Below are 19886 nucleotides of genomic sequence, written 5' to 3'. Positions count from 1 at the left end.
CCTCTCCGCGAGTCTTTCCGCGCGTACACGCACATCCCCCTGTGTTCGCTTTGATCGCGTCCATGTATACTTCGGGGTTTCCCCGGGCGCGTAAAGTATGCGTAGCATGAATACATTTAGCCAGGAAGCCCTACCCCTCTTTTAACGCGCGAGACAACCTTCGAATTGTCGACTTTTAATGGCCGTATCTAGCGTCTAATATCTAATGTATGGGATACTCGTAATTCGCAAATCTCAGAACCGGCCGGAGGATTGAACGGAGATATTTGCTATTCTTTTTAGAATTCACTCAAGAATAATTGGAAGCATTCGGAGTTTCCACGCTATGACAGTGTGTATTAACCAATGGTCAACTATGAATGGATGTGTGTGTGCGGAATCCCAGCGCATATACAACGCTACTTCATATTTATCTCGTGTTATATAAAAGTCATTCTAGCGAAGCACCGCGGGTGGATATTATTGTAAAGGAAGCTGGTAAGATACAGCTATTCTACCTAACTGTTATAAATTCTTAAAATCGTAATAGCGAATGTAATTTATATTAATAAGCACAAAATTGGATGTATTACGATACCTTCCTAACAAGCCGACGTAACACGATAAGAGCTTTAATGTCCAATACACCATTGAGAGACCGAACGAGTAATTATTTTTCGAGAGCTTGTACCCTTTGGGGAAGGAATTCTGGAGGGAGGCTGCGACGTATCCGAGGGTATTACGGGATTAGGTCCAGGGCGAATTAGATAATCTGGCTAACGTTCCGCGTATTGATGCATACATCGGCGCATACGCGTAGCCGCTCGCGTAATAGCCAACTAGATTTGATTAATCGATTCGATTGCGTATTCCTACTTAAACGACGTGACACACCTACTCAGACGTTTCCTCGTACGCACAATATCGATTGCTCTCACGTTGAGCACCAGCCATGGTAACGAATGCTACGGACACTGACTCGTGCGCGCTAACTCAGGACGATACATATTTTAGATCCCCCTCTGGATTGAATCTCTTTTACACCAAATGTCAGTAAAGTAACACGGAAAGAACAATGTAGCTGCTGCAGCTAAAACTTAGCAAAATAGGGACAGCTAATATTTTTAGTTGTGGTAGCTCAATATTTTGCAGCAAACCGTTTGCTGTCGCACCTAATACAATAGGCACAGTAGCAAAATATTGAGCTATCACGACTAAAATATTAGCTGTCCCTATTTTGCTAAGTTTCAGCTACAGCAGCTACATTGTTTTTTCCGTGAATTTCATCATTGTTATTTCTTCAGCGTGAGAGAGCGTAAAATTTTCCCGACACAATTAGCAACCCTTGCTTTAGCGCGACGTTTATGTTTTCGGTGCAAACGGGATGATCGATTCGACGGCTCGAAGTAAGCGAGCGCGCTTAAATAAGGAGGCAATGTGGAAGCGGGGATTTGAAGAGAGTCTCCGTACAGAACTGAAAACAGTACGTCGCGTAAACTATAAATGTTAACTGCGCTTCGAGCTCGAAATATTTATTTTTTCTCCACTCGACCGTTATTTTTCCTCCTGTTACATTTACACGTGCTCGACCGCCTGCGCTGGTCGGGCAATCTCGCGATTATGATAATCTATCCACAACGAAACACCAGTTCACTCATTGCAACAATGAACATTGATCCTCCTGGTACTCGGTGGCTGTTAAAAATCTTTCGCGATAACATTCGCTCGCATTCAGGAATGTAATTTGCGTATGCACGCAAACGTAAATGTGCACTTATTATTGTCATAATAAAAAGCGCAAATTGTTACAATACAACCGTATGGCGCGGTGCGAAAGAACTTTGCGATATTCAGCGTGATTTAAAAAAGGTATCTATGTATATCCTCGCGCGAAAATAGCGTCCAAATGTCGGGCTAAGCGAGAAAAAGTGTCGACCAATCTCCCAATGTACTAATGGTGACGTCAGCGAACGTTTCAGACTCCAATTAGTCGAGGGACACGTATAATTGGAATTTAGCTCTTAATTACTAGTTAATTAGCTACCGGCAGTATCAGCGACAGCGGGAACGGTAGTAACGAGAGTCACCCTTGGGGAAAAGTTCCATTGTTGCGCATAGGCGACGCTCCGGGCCGCTTTTCGCTCGTTAAATTGACATTAAATTAATTTATAATTAATAATTATTTTTGGCTCGCAGCCATTTTATTCGCGGCACGGATCTCATTCGAGTGAGCCTTTACGGGTGTCGTGCGCGCGATGCGCTTCAATTCTTTTTTTTTTTGGACAAATTTGTCATCATTGCCACCGCGTGTGCGATAATTATTTCAGAGAGATTTAATAAGTTGTGGACTATCGTAATTGTAGCGTGCAATTTCTTTGATAGAAATGCGCGCGCGGCGAATAATTGAGAAATCAACTGATATGCAATTTATAAATCAATTGCAAATTAGATATTTATATGGTTTTTTTGAAATTATTTCTTAACGTTTATCTTTAATGTTTAATTTTTCTCTACGTTGACTTGTACTCCTTTTATGCAGGAAAGAGACGAGGTTAATTAAGTAAACTTAAGTAAGCTTTATTTAAGAACAAAATAATAGTTAATCTCGTTGGATACTTTGATAACAAAGCAAAGTAACGCAGAAAGGAAACAATTGTTGAGGAAGCAATCGCGGAAATGCAAAACTCGCTTTTTAGGCACATACTAGATTGGTATATTCCGAGTCCAAATCATTGACAAGACTGGTATAATAGGTAATTTGATACGTGATGTATGCGCGGCTACAATATACAGAGCTGTATAATCATCAATTACAGATAATGCTATCAAATAATGAGCTGCGAATTCAGTAAAATATTATTCTCGACACATCTCTGATTTTTGGTAGCGCACAAACGTTAATTTCATTAATTTAACGCGTGGTCTGCTTCGCAATTGTTGTGCTTTTATTTCGTGTCTTTTACTAAAGAATACTAAAGAATAAAATTGCGATAACAGTAATGACAAATAATACAAAGGTATACTTAAATTTTCTCGAAGCTAACGATTCAAGCCTAAACATCACGAATATTCACACTTGTGTTCTTCTGTTATTGCAGGTGTTGGACACAACATAGAATCAGGGAAAGATTTCACGGTGGATGGACTCTCGGGTTTCAGTAAAAAAAAGAAGAAGAAACGCCGTCATAGGTGAGTGTCTGACGGAAACTTTAACTAATGCATTTCTCGCCTTGGACCACATTAGTTCACACGAAACAGAACTACTCTATACTTTGATTATGAAACGATCTCTGTCCAGTGATAGCAGTTTGTAATCAGTCAACATTTTCTTCATTTAAAAGTTTTATTATTTTGTATTACCGCGAATTGACAGGTTCTAATGAATTTTTTGATTCTGACGTAATGGAATATTTGGGGTTATTATTCTATATGAAATAACTTTGATATCCAATTGAAATTCAAAACGTAAAGTGAAATATTACACAAAATCTTTGCGCTCTCAATTATTATGTTATTCGATAAATGTTATTTAAAACAACTGCCTACACAATCAACATCTGAATGCAATTACAGATTTTTTTCGGGAGATAATTGTACGGCGTTTTAACGAACAGATAACTTAACTTTTATAGTTTTTAACTGCACGAAAGTCTCGGCGTAATTACAGAACCAAACGACACGGCAATACTTTCTACATTATAATTTTTATTATTTATGCGTGTCTTATGGACGCTGAAAGGCAGACTAATAATGTTATATTAACAAGCGATGTTACCAGCGAAGATTTACACTCTATGATCTCATACTTTTATATAATCTCTTGTGGATAACTTTAATGTGAAGTAAAAAATGATATTGCTACGTGTTATAAATGGAGCATAATGTATTATCTTGCGTGTAAAAAATGTAATTATTCTAACACAAGAAGCAATTCGAATTTGGGAAAAGGGATCTTTGTCGAAATTTTGTACAATATTTTGCTCGGTTACGTTTATAATAAAGAAATAATATTTTATTACGTGCGTACGTAAAGGCTATTGTGTAGACGGATCCTCGTTACTTTGCAATAAATGCAAATAGGTAGATGAAATTATTCATAATTCTGATGGTACAAATTTTTAATTAGCGCTTAATTCAACGCACTTGATATTTTGACGCGATCGCCGCTCGAAGATTCGAAATCAATCCCGTAGAATTCGAAAGGATTACGAGGCAGTCTTTGAACGAGCGCACAAAACTGAAGTAAAATTGTCGACGATTTTCGCGTGTCCGCTTAACGAGCGGATGATCGTCCGGGAAATGACTTTCAATTTCGAAGCTTTCGTTCGGCCCACAAAGGCAGATGCCAGCTCGTTCTCCGCGCAACCTACAATTTGTCGAATCGCAAGACTAATTGGACATCTTGCCGTCAAATTCGCTTCTCCAGTTTCTGTCGTATCACGCGCATATGTGCCTTCTGGCTGGACACTCGTCTACCGTTGATTGTCCATCGCGCGTTGCACAGTTATACATCTTGCTTATGAAAAAGAAGGAGAAACGAAGTAATCATTGGTTACTGACGCGCTCGTCTCACCTCTCGTTTCTACATCGTATCTGCATCGACAAAACGTGTGCCCGTTTGCAACTAATTGTAAGCTAATGACGGAATATATACTTGCGACCACTTAGGAAAATGGACTTGACGGCTGCTGAGGCGAAATGTTCACGTTGTAATGAGAATGAGAGTAGCTGCGGGTATATTATCGAGAGGATGATTAAATTAAATTAACATTTCTATTATTGCCAGCGCGAAACCGTGCATGTGTATGCTTGGCAATTTTTGTACAAACACTAATGTAGTTATTACGTTCGGATAATATAACAAAATGTAGTGTTTGAATGATAGAAATGAAACACGTCCCCCTCTTCCCTCGCCCTTTGCGCACATGTACATTTCTTTCTTAATTTCTTGCTTACAAACATGATCTTGCAATTATTTATTTCTCTCTTTAACAAAAAACGTACCAAGTGCACTATATTTATTGATTTATTCAACACTTGATGTGTCCACGCGAAAATCGTATAGGCTTAAGATTTGATGTTTATTAATCGTGCGATGGTATCGGGCTTGAAGTCTGTAGTATATTTTAAACGAATGTATTTGTCGCAAAAGAACACTCGCTTATAAAGTCACTTTACTAGTTAAGTTTACTAGTCAAGTGATTAATAAAATTTTTAATATTTTTCGCTCTGACATTCCTACGCGAACGCCAAGCATACTGCTTGAATTTTCGTTTGGTTTTTCGCGGGAGTAGGATAGATTTAAGGTAGAAGCTCTGTAATGGCATATAACTAGGTTCATATGGTTGTTGCTCCAGGACGATCTTCACGTCACAGCAGCTGGAGGCGCTGGAGGCAGCTTTCAAGGAAGCCCATTATCCTGACGTCTATGCCCGCGAGATGCTGAGCCTGAGGACTGATTTACCCGAGGACAGGATACAGGTAAATAAAAATTGGAAACATTTGCGTCTGCGTACGTTAGAATTTTGTATAGCGGGATGAAATTGAGCCGGGCATTCTTGTCGTTGAAATAATCGTGCGGGCAAGTAAGTTAATATTAGGTAAAAAATTGGAACGCTACTGTTGGAAAGTGAATCCCGTTGGACTCTTCATTCGCGGCAATAAATGCAGCGTTCAGAATACACAATTACGGCTATCTACGATTACTGTCTCAAAAAGTTAAATGAATAGGAACTTATTCCAGCCACTGTGTGCCACCGAAAACGATTGCCTATATTGATCCTCCCTGGCCACTCTCATTCCTTTCTGAACTATTAAAATTTATTCTTATCGTTGAAATAATCGTGCAGGCAAGTAAGTTAATATTAAGTAAAAAATTGGAACGCCACTGTTGGAAAGTAAATCCCGCTGGACTCTTTATTCGCGGCAATGAATGCAGCGTTCAGAATACACAATTACGGCTATCTACGATTACTGTCTCAAAAAGTTAAATGAATAGGAACTTATTCCAGCCACTGTGCCACCGAAAACGATTACCTATATTGATCCTCCCTGGCCACACACTCTCGTTCCTTTCTGAACTATTAGAATTATTGATACGACGGTTGACAATCTCGCAGTGGCTTCGCAACAGTCTGCGACTCATCGTCAAGGGTAGAGTATGGCGGTAGCAAAAGCCGCGATAAAAGAGAGAAATTTCCAGAGCTGACGGTTAGTTACTGCGTACCTATGGGGAGTAGTAGGCTAATATCGGTTTCCGCATGGCAAACCTGGAACAAGCTTCTCTTTCTTTCTCGCTCATTTCTGGTGTCCCCTCTGTGCACCGCCTTTTTTCTTGCTACACCTCTCGTTCTTTATCTCTCAGTGTCCTAGTTGTTTTTATTTTACATCGACGTTCTTCTTCTTACGCTACGAAACAACGCCCGTACGCGTCTACCCAAGGAGAAATGAAAAGATGACGTCAATTTGATGCCACATTGACCAAATTTACGTCACACTTTGGTCAGTATGGCGTCAAATTGACGTCATCTTGACTTTTCATTTCTCCTAGGGATAATGCAGATGTATGAGAAACGCAGGTTGTATCTCTCGTTCGACCATTGTATACGACTTTTCGAAACAATTTTAACAAGCGAATGAGGTACGGGTTATAAGTGGGGATGTCTACTGCAAGTGTTTCGGCGAGACCCGTGACGTGTGGCGAAATACAAAATATGGCCGCAGCGAACTGCATCTTTTTTTCAGACGTTATGCGCGTTACCGTTAAGCCTGTATTAGAGCGGGGGTAATTTTATTGAAAGCAGCGTTTGCTAAACCGATTTCTGGTTACCCGACGACACAATGCGCCATAATACACGCGTTGCAAACGATTTCTAGTTACTCGTGAGATTTGCATTCGTGATAATTGTTTGACTGTTGTTGCGAATTTGTGAAAAAAAAAATACTAAGAATCGTGCGTGTGCTCCCGCGCGCGTACACGCATATTGTAGCTTCCGCATCAATTGGCTTCTTGTAGATTTAACACGCGGTTCAATTAAAAGTCCAAAATTTTTCTATCGTCATTCTTTTCCTTTCTTATCGTTCCAATAAAGAAGAGAAAGAAAGGGAGCGAGAGAGAGAGAGAGAGAGAGGGGGGGGGAGACTCTTTAAGTATTGCAACGTGAAGTTTTCATCTATGATACTCCGATTACGTGCGTATACATACACATTAACACGGCTTGCGTATATCGTACATCAGAGGTGCCCAAGTGGATTCAACTAAGAGATTCCTCACCCTGCTTGTACGCCCCCTACTACCACTAACTTATCACGCTTGTCGATTCGCATCGTAGACCAGGGGAAACGGGGAAAGCCCGTGTAGTGGGAGAAAATGGCCCGCGGGCCACGACTCGGACACCTCTGTATGTATGTGAATGAGCGTTCCCTGCAGACATGTACATATGCACGCAACCTGTACGCGGCAGCCAGTGATTATATTTTGATATAATTCGAGATACGAGGGCGGCTGCCGCGAGCGGCGGGGGTGGCTGGTGAGCCTTTAGGAGGGAGACTGGAGGGGGCGAGGGCGCGGGGGTTGGGGAATCGTGACGGCACGGGGTTGTCGAGGCTGCTTGAAGCGTGCAGGCGCGTACACACAGAGTGCCGGGGAACGACAAAGCGGCCATTACAGGATGGGTGCGGTCCCGCGGGCCAATCAGAGAGAGGAGTCAGGGACCGGACGGCCAATCAGAACGCGCTTTCCACCCGTCTTTTGTTTCTAAATTTGCGCGCGCGACGGGGACACAATATAACGAGGCGCGAGACGGAAAGAGGAGCTGATAATCGTTAACGGGGATATTTTTACGCGGGGAGTGGCGTCCTTCTCCCTCTGTCGCCCACTTCGTCTCGTTTCTTCCCGTCCTGTCTCGCATATTTTGCTCTTTATTTTCAAATTTGTCTTTGTCTCCGTTCAGGTGAATTAGCGAGTCACTTAAACGCCGCGTAGCGTTTTCGTGGATTGTCTGAATTCCGAAATTTTCTAATCTCACACGATTATCAGAAGGTTGTTAACTGATTTACACGTTATGCTTACTTGCTCCAAACGCTGTACTTAATATTTTATTTCTTGGCCAACATCTACGTCCATTTACTCCAATTTGTCCACGTGTGTAGTATTGTAATCGTATCTTGCTATTTTCACTACTCTGTCAAATATGCTCGTTCGATTGCATTTTTCAATTTTTATAATATACAAAGTATCGCTGTGTATTGAATCTATATTTTTAGGTATAATTAATTTTCATATATTTGTAAATTTTCGAGAAAGACTTGGTTAATATACCATTTGATGGAAGAATTTTAAAAGAACGTTCTTTCGCGCAAATAAATCAGCAAACAGCAGTTTTGCTCTCTGAAGAATTAATTATTCAACAAGACTTGTTATTGACAAAATCGAAATAATACAACTGTAATTAGCTATGCTAAAAAAGTGTATGCCGTTGAGGAAATTGGATAATAAATAAATACAACGTTGAATTTTTTTAATCGCAAAATATTTCACACTTCTTCTTTTTGCACGCGGAGAGAATTTTCTCTTAAAGTGTATCCTGAAAATCTTGTAATAGTGAGACAACATGGCATTTCGATGGATGAGGAGAGTTTTTTGAAACTTTACCGTACATTTTACTGGGAAAATGTTGTACTAGTAAAATGTATGGTGAAAAAAAACTCACAAAGTTGTTCGATATACCATGTTGTCCCACAATTACATAATTTTCAGGGTAAATTTTAAAAGGATATTCTCTCCGTGTACATAATAGTACGGTAAAAAATTGATTACAGTTTCCTAATAGTAAGGGATTAAATTGCTATCTTTTATCTTGACAATCTTTGGCTAAACGTCGCAATCGTAACTAAATAACTGGAACGGGAGATTTCCATGCTAATGGAATTGTCCTGTGCTTTGGCAATTTCAAGTCGATCTCTGAATGCGACCAAGTGTTATTGTTTAATGAAATTAATAGTTTCAGATACATTGATCTGATGTATGTATAAAAGATTAATTAGTTATGCTTGCGAACTCCATAAATCGCTGGCTATTACTGTATGGAAGCTGCTCTTATATGCATTTTTCGTAGAAAGAATAAAACAAAGTGGACAAATACAAGAAATATAATTTATATGTAATGATAAGATACGAAATCAGTTGGTAAGACAAGAATAAAGTAAACATTATTTATATGCATTACATTTCCGCGCTTTGCGTTTGTAAACGATATTTCTGCCAAGTTGTGCCCATCCTAAATTGTGCGTCACTAAATCTATGTAAAATAACATTTAGGTGAATAATATCATCAAAGCGCACGTCGTTCGAAGTAATCGCGTAAAGCAGGTTTGAAAATCATTTGATCTAATTGCGACAAAAAGTATCCGCGGTTGGAAAATTCTGCAAACTCTTGCAAAAGGCTTTACACGCGTATGTTCATATCGTTCCCGTTATTATTATATTTACAGTGGATTCGCTAGTTTTGTTGTCATTTTGTCGGCGCGCGACCACTTTACTAGAAGCACTAGAATGCCGAAGAAACGTAGTTGAAACCTCCTGCAGCGAGGTTAATCGAAATGTCTTCAACAGACCGCCGGACCGGCTTTTTATATATGGACTTTACTAAATATCGCTGTAGAATAAAACACACATCTGTTTGTGTGTTGGATATCATTGCGATGAAGAGAGCAATTGGCGGTTTTTCTTGATTGTAATTTCTTTGGTGCATTATATCGCTATGAGGAAGATTAAATGTTTGGAATTTCTAACGTGCAATCAGTTTCCCTGTAAATGACACAAGGGAGGCAACTCGTTATAGCGAGCTCGTGCTCGCAGCTCGGCTGCGTCTGATTGGCGGGTGGAATCACGCACAAACGGACATAATTTCGGCGATCTGAGGGTTATGGTTTCTTATGGGGAGCGCGCGAAAATTGCACCCTGTATTCCCACCAGTCCTTTTCGCGCGATCGATACGCGCAGAAAGGGTCCCGCGTGTTACGGAGTGATTTGAAATAAATTATAATAGAAACTGATCGAGCATTGAGCTATTATGTAATTAGAGCTGCGCGAGAGCTGGGCATTGTGAGAATACGAGTCGGTTAATATTTTGTGCAACGTTCACATGTCTCGATGCTGCTTTATAGCTCCCGTTTTCTTTTTAATTAGTCAACAAAGTTGACTGAATTTATGAACAACGAGAAGAGAAGCTTTGCATAAATGAAGAATAATTTTTAATCGAGCAAGAACTTTTATATACCATCAGAGATAATCGAAAAACTTGTAAACGGCGGGTAAATATCGCGTTGGTCGATTTACAGGATTGATTATGCTGGTCCAAATAGACCGTAAAATTATATTTTCGCGGGGACAGTGATTTCCCCCCCCCCCTTTGAACAATTTATTGCGCGTAACGAGATTGTAAGCTCGTGAAAGGAAAGACGGTGCATAAGATCGCGCCAGTGTTCCGCCGTAAGCGGCCCATTAGCGAGGAATTTTGACGTGATTCACACAATCGTCACGCGTCCGCTGGACGAAGAAAGCAGAAGGAAAGCCGCCTTCGAGTCGGGGGGAGAAAAAAAATTTATTTCAAGTAGCAGCGAGCAGCTCGCGATGCGCAAGTCATCCACGGAGTTCTCGAGGGTTCTCACCCGAGTTCCACGTGAGTTCCCTGACAAAAGTTTCTCTGAAGGAATCCCCCTTCCTGACAACAAGGCCCCATTGTCAAGGCCCCGGTTTGCGTTCGGGCGCCATTGAGGATTCGTTAGAACGGCCTGCCAGGTAGGAGGCGCGAGTCGCTTCTCCGACGAGGCGTTCGACATTTCCTTCTCATTCTGCAACCTCACTCTGCCACGTCCTACGATATATTTCATATCGCCCTTTCATAATTAACAGTTCCGCCTAAAGCACTTTGTGGTCATTTCATATTTTTTAAGTTACATCCTTAAGAAGGACCGCGCGTCGTTGCAAATTCTTTGGCAACACCTGACATTACCTATTCTTGTCCACATAACCGTGCGATACGTCGTCGTTACGCTCAGTTAAAACGAGTGCAGTTGTTCGCGTGTAAAAGTTGGAAAAGTTCAGTCGAACAAATTTTTCGGGGAGGGGACCGATTCGACTGATTTAGAGTAACTTACGTTAAATACGTATTGCGCCGCGCCATTTTTGCCCGATTGTCTCTATTCACAGGCCGCGTGCGTGTATCTGTACCGACGCGACGTGACGGTACGCCGTGTAACAATTACATTCTACATTCGAAATATTAAATGGTCCGAAAGTTTAGCGCGGGCTAACGCGATTCATTTCCGTGATTGGAAATTGATAATTGTATTATTTAAATTTTCATACAACACAGTTTTCCTTTCGATGGGATTATTATTGTTGTTGTTACTATTATATCTGGTATAAATAAAGCATCGTTGTACAATACTTAAATGTATTTTAACTTTAAATTTTCTATGCTTTTAAACAGTCTTATAGCATGTGTACCTGCCAGCATATTATAAAAATACGCACAACAATATCGCAATATTAAACGATCGCGAGAAGACAGAATGAACTGCGGTAAAAGAAGTTACTTATTGTTGGTTGAAAACGGATTTGGAACTTTCTAGGCACATATTCAAGAAGTTGAAATAATATCGAGCTCTTTTTCATAACGTAGCTCACTTCGAAACTCGACATCACGAGAGCGTCTCACCAGCGTATCATGTCTCTTGCGCTGGAAAAACAACTTGATGCAATCTACAAAATGGCGGCTCGGGCTGGCACTTGCGGTGGCAACGCGAGAAACATCGCTCGTAAAACGCTCGTGGAAGCGGCTTGTTCGAATTCGGTTTTGTTGGCAGAAGATCTTTCTTTAGTACGTAGCCGCGCTGCCGAATACGTTCGTTGCTGTTGCGGCTGCTACATTATTTGTCGAAGTCGAAAATAAGACGGAATTTTGTTCTATCGTTGCTGCTACAATTCCTGTGGAGTAGTCGTATAAAGAACCCAATGTATCCGTTACGGCAGTAAATAAGCGTCCGCTCGTGAATTGTGGGGCGTTCATAAATTTTTGTAGCGAGCGCTACAAGTAATAATTTCAGTTGCTTAATTATTAAAAATTCCACGTTGTATACGTAAATTTTTATAGCGCGCGCTATGATGAGTACATTTCGTTCTCTAATAACAGTTTTCTACAAGATTGTAGATTGCGCAAGTGCATTCATTTCGGTTGCTCGCAAAGTGATTGCTAACAAAACTATTTTGACGTATCCACAACGTTGCGTGCACCGTACGCTACGGGATGAGCGGACTTTCGGTGTTGTCAACGTTCAAGCTGGCAGAGTGGAGGGGAGGAAACTCATTGGAGGATATAATTCCCCGGAATGGCATAACGAGGAATCGAGTGACGTCTGTATTGCTACAAATAACTCTTCCCCTTTTCCTCTACTCTCATTTTCTTCCTTCACCTCTACCTCCTTATCTCCCTCTATCTCAACTTTTTCGATCTTCCGCTACAATGTCTTACAATCCTGTTCCTGGAGCCGAGTCGCGGGGAGTCGCAGGAGTCGCAGTCTGCCCGTAGAGGAGACGTGCTAAGAAAGGGTAATGGCGCGGAAACGGCTCAAATGACCCGCGAATTTTCAGCAGGCGGACGAGACTTCCTAGTCGTGTTTATGTTTAGTAGGCACCCACCGTCGTAAGTCGTTGAGAATTACACCGGGATATCACCATTCGCGCGGGGAATTTATGATAATTCGCAAATCAGTTGTACTTCTCCTCTCCATTATTGGTATCGCGCGACGCCCTCGCGCTGAAAAAAATTTCTGGTTGAATATGGACGAATCAGATAATTCCTTTAGGATTTACCAGAATTCCTTTAGGATTTACCAGAATTTCTGTAGGATTACAGGAATTCTGGTAAATCCTAAAGGAATTATCTGATTCGTCCATATTCAACCAGAAAATTTTTTCAGTGCGGAAACAACCTCTGCGCGATTGATCTCGTGACATTTTTTCACGCAATTCAAGCGATCCGAACGCCAATTTGTGAGGTAATTTGGCACAAACGGAAACTATTTTCTACAATACTTCCATCCATACGTGCGTGCATGCAATTAACACATACAAAGTTTCGCAATACTTAATTTAATATGTTCAATACGAATGAAACAATGCGTTATCCGATAGAAATATCCATTTATGAAATAACACTTGTATAAAATTTATTATGCATTTCTGCAGCATTTGTTTACACTTGTTAATTATGTGAATTACAGTGTTATTAAATATGTGTATAAATTACACCCAAGAAGAGAGCTTGATTAAAGAGCTCGTACTTACATTCTTCTTCTTATGATTATGTTGCAGAAATTTTTGTTGATATTATTTTAATATCATCAATTTACATACAGAACTATATAGGTCTTTATCGAAGACTTTGTTTATCGAGAGTATCAAGAGTTATTACCCTTGTTATTTTATTGCAAACGGACGAACGCCGAAAGTTCTTCTATTTCTCGAAAAGTTACTTTTCTTTTCACGGGTGCAAGCCGTGACAGGTGGTTATCCTGGTTAAGAATTCCATGAGGACTCGAACCTGAGTATCTAGAGAAGACGTCAACATCTCCAAAAGTGGGACTAACGCTGAGTAAATAATACTGAGACCTGAAATTAGCTATTTCCGACTGAGTAAAATAAATATTTTCTCATCGGACCGTTCTCAAGGGATTATGAAAATCTTTCGAGCCGGATATATGTGTATAGCGGCTTAATGATCATATGGCGTGGCTATTTCAAACTTGCAGAAACCGATTATCTTCGATCATCATATTTTTCTGCTTCCCTTTATATCCGCAGAATGAGAAATGTTGAGGCACGATATCGATTTCTTTATATTATAATTAGGGATTATGTGCACATCTCACGTGCACACGTAATATTATTCTTTATTTGGTTGGAAAACCGAGAAAACCAGCGGTTGATGTGTTTTTTACATGTGTCAAAGACACTTTCGCATTTCTCCTGGTTTATAAATATTAGTGTCTTCTTGTTCTTAACGAAGACCGCTGAACAATCATATGTGTATGCGTTCAATTAAAGATCTATCATCGAGAGATGGAACGATAATATAAGAAGTGGAAATAGAAGATTATGAAAAAAGATACACAACAATGCAAATATGAAGTTAAATAAAAATTGCTTCTAATTGTATAAGGCAACTTGTAAAGAGGGGATAAAAGTTTTATTGCATTGCAATTAAAAGCGAAACACTTTAATTCTTTAGAAGAATTATAATATGACAATAGAGGAGCGAATTTTTAATATTGCACATAATCCAAGATTCATACCTGGGAAATCTTTATTTAATTTCCTTAATTTTTTTATCGAATATAAAAGGTTAGTCTTCTTTTATTAAAAATTTTAAGCAGAGTTTAAAAAGCTAACGAACTTCGGCGGTATTCAATACCTGACAAATTAAGACGCACGTTTTTACGCATAACAATCCGGGGGAGAACTTTTCGGTGCCGCTGACCGATTATTGATTTTATCTTTTGTACGTCTGCAACGAACGCGTGGTCGGCGCGTGTGAATCTGTCTACGTGTGCGCGTGTGCGTGTGTGGATGACATCGAAGGGTGACAGAGCGACGAATGCATTAAATACTTAAAATGTAGTATCCTCACTCACAGCGTTGTACGCGCGTACAAGAACAATTCTTAGAAATTATCGTATAAACAATGTCGTACAATAACTGACGAAAGGGCCTTCCTTAATTCTCGCCATTCCTACAATCCAATTTCAAGATCTTTGTTGTACGAATAGTGGATGCGCCCGCAAAAGACGACACATGGAAAAGTCGGTATATTTCTTTTTCTCGCCCCTGTCCGTACACTTTTCGCTCAAACTTGTTCGTCCTCTGAAATTTTTCACTCGCTGCTTTTCTCTTCTTTCTCTCGATAATAAGTAATTCGCCTTTTTCTCGCGCAAATCCATGTACGAAGATCTGCTTGTTTCTCTTGTAGCACAATAGCGTATAGAGCACGTCATTTTTCGGCATACATTAATGTTGAATAATGTCTCAATTGTACAACTTTTATAATTTACGTGATATATCAATTACTACGTGAATGTGTAGCATAACAGGTATCATTTTATAAAAGACTTACGATGATGAAAATTTTATTTAATTAGAAACGCGTATAAAGTTGTACGCGGAAATTGTACGCAGTAATTGTACGCAGTAATGAACTTTAATAAAATTTGTTGCGCAACAATTTCGATTTATTATATGACAATTTTATTTGTGCGGCAATATAAAAGTGTCGATGTGCATAAGTCTGGAAATTTTTGTTTCACAAATTAGAGAATATGTAAAATATTTTCTCCTATAAGATATCCCTTTGTCCATACAACAATATACGTTCGGTGTTTAAATACATTTATTTTACAATTTGTATTTCGAAGAGATTAATACTCCTTTTTTTCTACTTACTCTCTTGTCGCCATCGAACCAATATATATATCTTATAGAGCTTAGAAATGTACACTGAAAGGCGCAAACTGTATAGCAACAGATTAACTTTTTTAACTTTCCCGCTTTGTAAATTGTCAATTATTGGATAGCATTGAAAAACGATACGACGATTAGGGTAAAGGCAGGTATTATGGCCATAGTTTTGATTTGAGGTCATAATTTTCAAACCGCTGGTTTTTTTATTTTGTAACTTTCTGAAATTCTGGTGTATTTAATAAGCTTTGATGACAAAATGTTTTGATCAATTAAAATCTGTCCATATTCGAAGAAAAAAAAAGAATCTGAAAGTATGCGTTTTGGCCATATTAAATTTGGGGTGGATAATATGGCCAACAATAAAAAAAATGTACAAAACAGTAATATTTTGCAAAAGTGAGGTATTTACTTTAATCGTAAAGTATTACTTTAATCGTACAGAACATAAACTTTGAAATATTTTAAACATACGAGTACACATTTAAGAAATGTGTACGTGTATGTCCACTCTCTCTCTACGTAATGCCGTGCTCTCACAATTTATTAATAAATTGTGAGAAATAACTATTTTCTTTCTTCGCTGTTATCGCTCTCAGCACTGGCGTACTCTATACTCTGTTGTACTCGCTGGCCATAGTAGCTACCTTTGTCGCTGGCCATATTAGCCGCCGAGCATACATTTAATAATGTGCATTATAATTATCAAAATAATGGGCAAAGCACGATAAATTTATTATAAAAATATAGCCAAGGTTTAGGTTTTGAAATGTGTAATGAGAAAAGCCAAAATTATTTTGTTTTAATTTGAAAATCTTACTTAGTTGGAAGTGCCATGTCTCACTTTGACGTGTATATTTTTATGGTTATGGAGAACAATGAAGCACCAAACCACAAATAACAACAAAATAGAGAGATTTTTGTTACCAAACTTCAAGAATAGCTACAATAATTGGTTTTTATACATTATCGATGTTTATCAATTGTTTAGAATATTTAATACGGGCGTTGTGGCCATATTACCCGCCTGGCCATAATGCCTGCCTTTACCCTATATACAATACGTGTGCGTGTACGTGCACCGAGCATTTTGATCTCTGCATTAGAAATCTAAATGCTATTGCGTGTCTCATTCACGCAAAAGTGAATGAAATTTTACTATGCCGTGTCGACCAAGCTGAGCGCTTGTCGGAGAATCAAATTAAAAGCGAATTAGAGAATGCGCGCTCGCGCGCGCGCGCGTGATTCAACGCGCAAGCATTCCCATGACGAAGTGGCCAAAATATCTAGATGTTTATACCAGAGCCGCTATCACCCACACATAAAGCCAGGGCATCATCACCCTCGCGTGTCCAATACACTATGGACCAAGCAACCCCCGTAATAGGGTTGCGGCCGCCGGTGACGTCGGGCTCATGAATTTTCTATCGTTCGTCGTCGAAATGATTAAATGATCTTCGTTGGAGGGTGCCCTTTCGACTTTTACGTGTTAAGCGCGATGGTGACAAGTGGCATTCACCCTTCTAATGCGATCATTTATTATTTATATTAATAGGCGACCCCTTGGCTGACAATCCGGGACGACGGGAGTAAACGCACGCGCTTTGCATGTTTGCGGCGTAAATGGAAAAGGGAAAATTTGAAATTAATGCAAGGCGTAGTCTTTCGCATCGTTCAATTGATCATTAAGTGACCAAATGCCAAATGTCCTTTCTCTCCAAGGGCTGCAAGAACAATTGGAATAAATTTAATTGAGGCCGTGCCTATTGGTCTATTGGTTTGTGTCGCAACTGTACTTTGGTAAAATAAGAAACTGACAATTTTTAACAGACCCAGTGATCAGTTCTGTATTCTGTATTCACGCAGTTGGAATTGACACTTGTGGCAATCTTTCAAATCATTCTCGCAGAAGCAGCACGAAGAATTGTGTTTAGTGATTTTTGTAGAACGAAGACTCGCTGCCGCGCCTCGCTGCCGCGGTCGTAAAACCACCGACAAACAAAGCGATGATTTCCGGATGGGCGCGTTCCACCCCAAAAATTGACCAATAATGCACATCGCGGAGTATCCACTGAGCCTGGCCGAAGTTGGCGTAACGGGTGGCAAATAAATAAGGGCTCCCGACGCGAAAATCGGGAAAGCGAGTCGCGGAGTACCCGGCAGTTTGGGCGTTGCGCTACTGTCAGCGGGGCCGCTTATAAATTCTAATAAACCCGGCTCGTGCTCGCGCTCGGAGGAAAACATGGCGAATCGGTGGAGAATTGGCGAGGTCGGGGGAGAGGGATACGCGCGCCGACGACGACTTTGAACAAGGGAATACTGCCAGTACCAGATATAAATCTCGCCTAACCGAATTAAGTTAGAGGCATGGACCCAAGTTCTGCCACGCCCACGCCGCCGATGAAATGCTATCGAAACCGAGTCTGCGTGGTGAAAATCGGGAATATGAAAGCACGCTGGCGTCCGATGTGCACCAAGAACGAAATTCAATAACGAGAAGATGGGTACTTGCACTTGGCGAGGAACGCGTGTCAATTATGTAAAAGCGTCGCGGGCGTAGGGGGCAACGTTTCGACTTGCGACCGCTGTAATTTCCAGTGCAAAAAAATTCAACAAACTTTAATCGCAAAAGTGGCCTCGTCGCCGCCTACACTCTACGTCTTATCGTTAGTCCGCAACTTGGCGCACGCGGTCGGCGGGCGCTATTAATTTATTGCGGTTCATTACTTGGATGCGCGATCGAGGCCGAGTTCACTTGTTAATGCGCCCGTTCGTCTGAATTATTTTCTGCTTATCGACGCCGCGGCGTACATCCCTCTCGGGCCACCCTCGGATGGCTCGGCAAGTGTCTCACGTAATGATGTCCTGACGCGTGCCGTTTCGCCGCATGGGGTCCCCGCGACGATCCGTTCGCGACTTAACTATTTATTACCAGCCGACGCTCAAAGGAGGGGCCACTACTAGGCCAGTCTCTTATGCACGTATTATGCGGCAAATAAGTCATGCGTTTCCGAGGGATAACGCGTGCTCTGTTCCTCCTCCCTCGCTTATTTGCCAAGATTAATTGGCTTACGGGCGACCCATGGGGATGTCGGGATTGTGGGAATCCACGTGTGAATCTACGCGCACTGTCTGCAATCTCTCTTCCGTTTCTTGTTGCACCTATTTCATTATTCACTTCATTTTATATTGGATGTGCCCACAAATTTTATATTGGACGTCCACGTACGTGCAAACGTTTTAATGTGTACACGCTAACAAATCTGGATCGACTCTTCGTACTTAGCTCGTTAAATTTATCTAATTTATCAAATATACGTTTGGAGTAAACGTAGTTAGAGCAAATATTACGACCAACATACGTTCCTTCCCTACCTTGCGGTAGGTTATAGAAGTAGTATTGCAAAATATGGGAAATTGTTTTAAAATATCACATCACTCTCTGCAAAATCTCACGTACGAACGAAGGACTGTCATATTTTTGTGCTTCACAAAAATGTACGTCACTCGTAGAAAACATCCGATGAACCATGGCATTTCTAACAAGAGAGTAGCGTCATTGAAAATGGAACAAAGGGCGTAGGAATTTTTTACTCCTACCACTCGACGCTCCGTCAGGTTGTCGTAATTTGCGTTTTCACACGCGCATAATTTTGACCAATGAGTTATGACATTTATGACTTATTTGCAATGCGCCATTTCATTGTGGTGAGGAGAAATTCCTTCTATTTGATGTTGCAACACACGTAGAGGATCCGGTGATAATTTTGCGGAACTATGTAATGACCGTTTACACATTCGCGCACAGTTCGATAACGCCGAGCGCTAATAATAACACGAAAATTATATAGCCGTAAATTATTTAGGTATTTCATTATATCCTCCGATATTGCGCTTACGCAACAGCCCCACATTGGAGTCATCTTTCCTGCGCATAATATCACATTACCACAAGTAATGAGATTTCACTGCATATCGCCATTATCATTCTATTAGTACCTGTATACGCACATATAATTCTATTCTTTTTTCCCCTTTTCTTTTTACATATCTTATCTTACATTTCATTTAAACATACCACGCACCCTTATTCTACACATTCTACATAATAACTTTCTATTGAAAAGTGGTAGAAAATTGTCTTTACTGTCAATTCACTGTACCAATTACTGATCTCTATGTTTTATCACGTTATTTAACCTGACGTTATAACCTGACAAATTGTTGCATTCTCGCGCGTGTTATCGTGTTACTTCTTTTTCGATTTCTATGAAAAAGTGGTAGAAAATTGTCTTTACTATCAATTCACTATACCAATTACTGATCTCTATGTTTTATCACGTAATTTAACCTGACAAATTGTTGCATTCTCGCGCGTGTTATCGTGTTA

The 19886-nt window shown here is 40.3% G+C and overlaps 1 protein-coding gene across 1 annotated transcript in view; it reads left to right on the top strand.

The window, feature by feature from the left end:
• LOC105566713 (visual system homeobox 2-like) overlaps nt 1–19886 on the top strand; it is a 53411-nt gene that overhangs the window by 26024 nt on the left and 7501 nt on the right. The window contains exons 3-4 of the mRNA XM_012020931.1: nt 3078–3167; nt 5330–5460. Coding sequence (XP_011876321.1) covers nt 3078–3167; nt 5330–5460 — 221 coding nt within the window. The remainder of the gene's footprint in view (nt 1–3077; nt 3168–5329; nt 5461–19886) is intronic.

This window comes from Vollenhovia emeryi, unplaced genomic scaffold (genome assembly GCF_000949405.1).
Source record: "Vollenhovia emeryi isolate VEMERY1.0 unplaced genomic scaffold, V.emery_V1.0 DF939142.1, whole genome shotgun sequence".
In the NCBI taxonomy this organism is placed as follows: Eukaryota; Metazoa; Arthropoda; class Insecta; order Hymenoptera; family Formicidae; genus Vollenhovia; species Vollenhovia emeryi.
The sequence above is the reverse complement of the archived record's forward strand: the minus strand, read 5'-3'. Positions and strand labels throughout refer to the sequence as shown.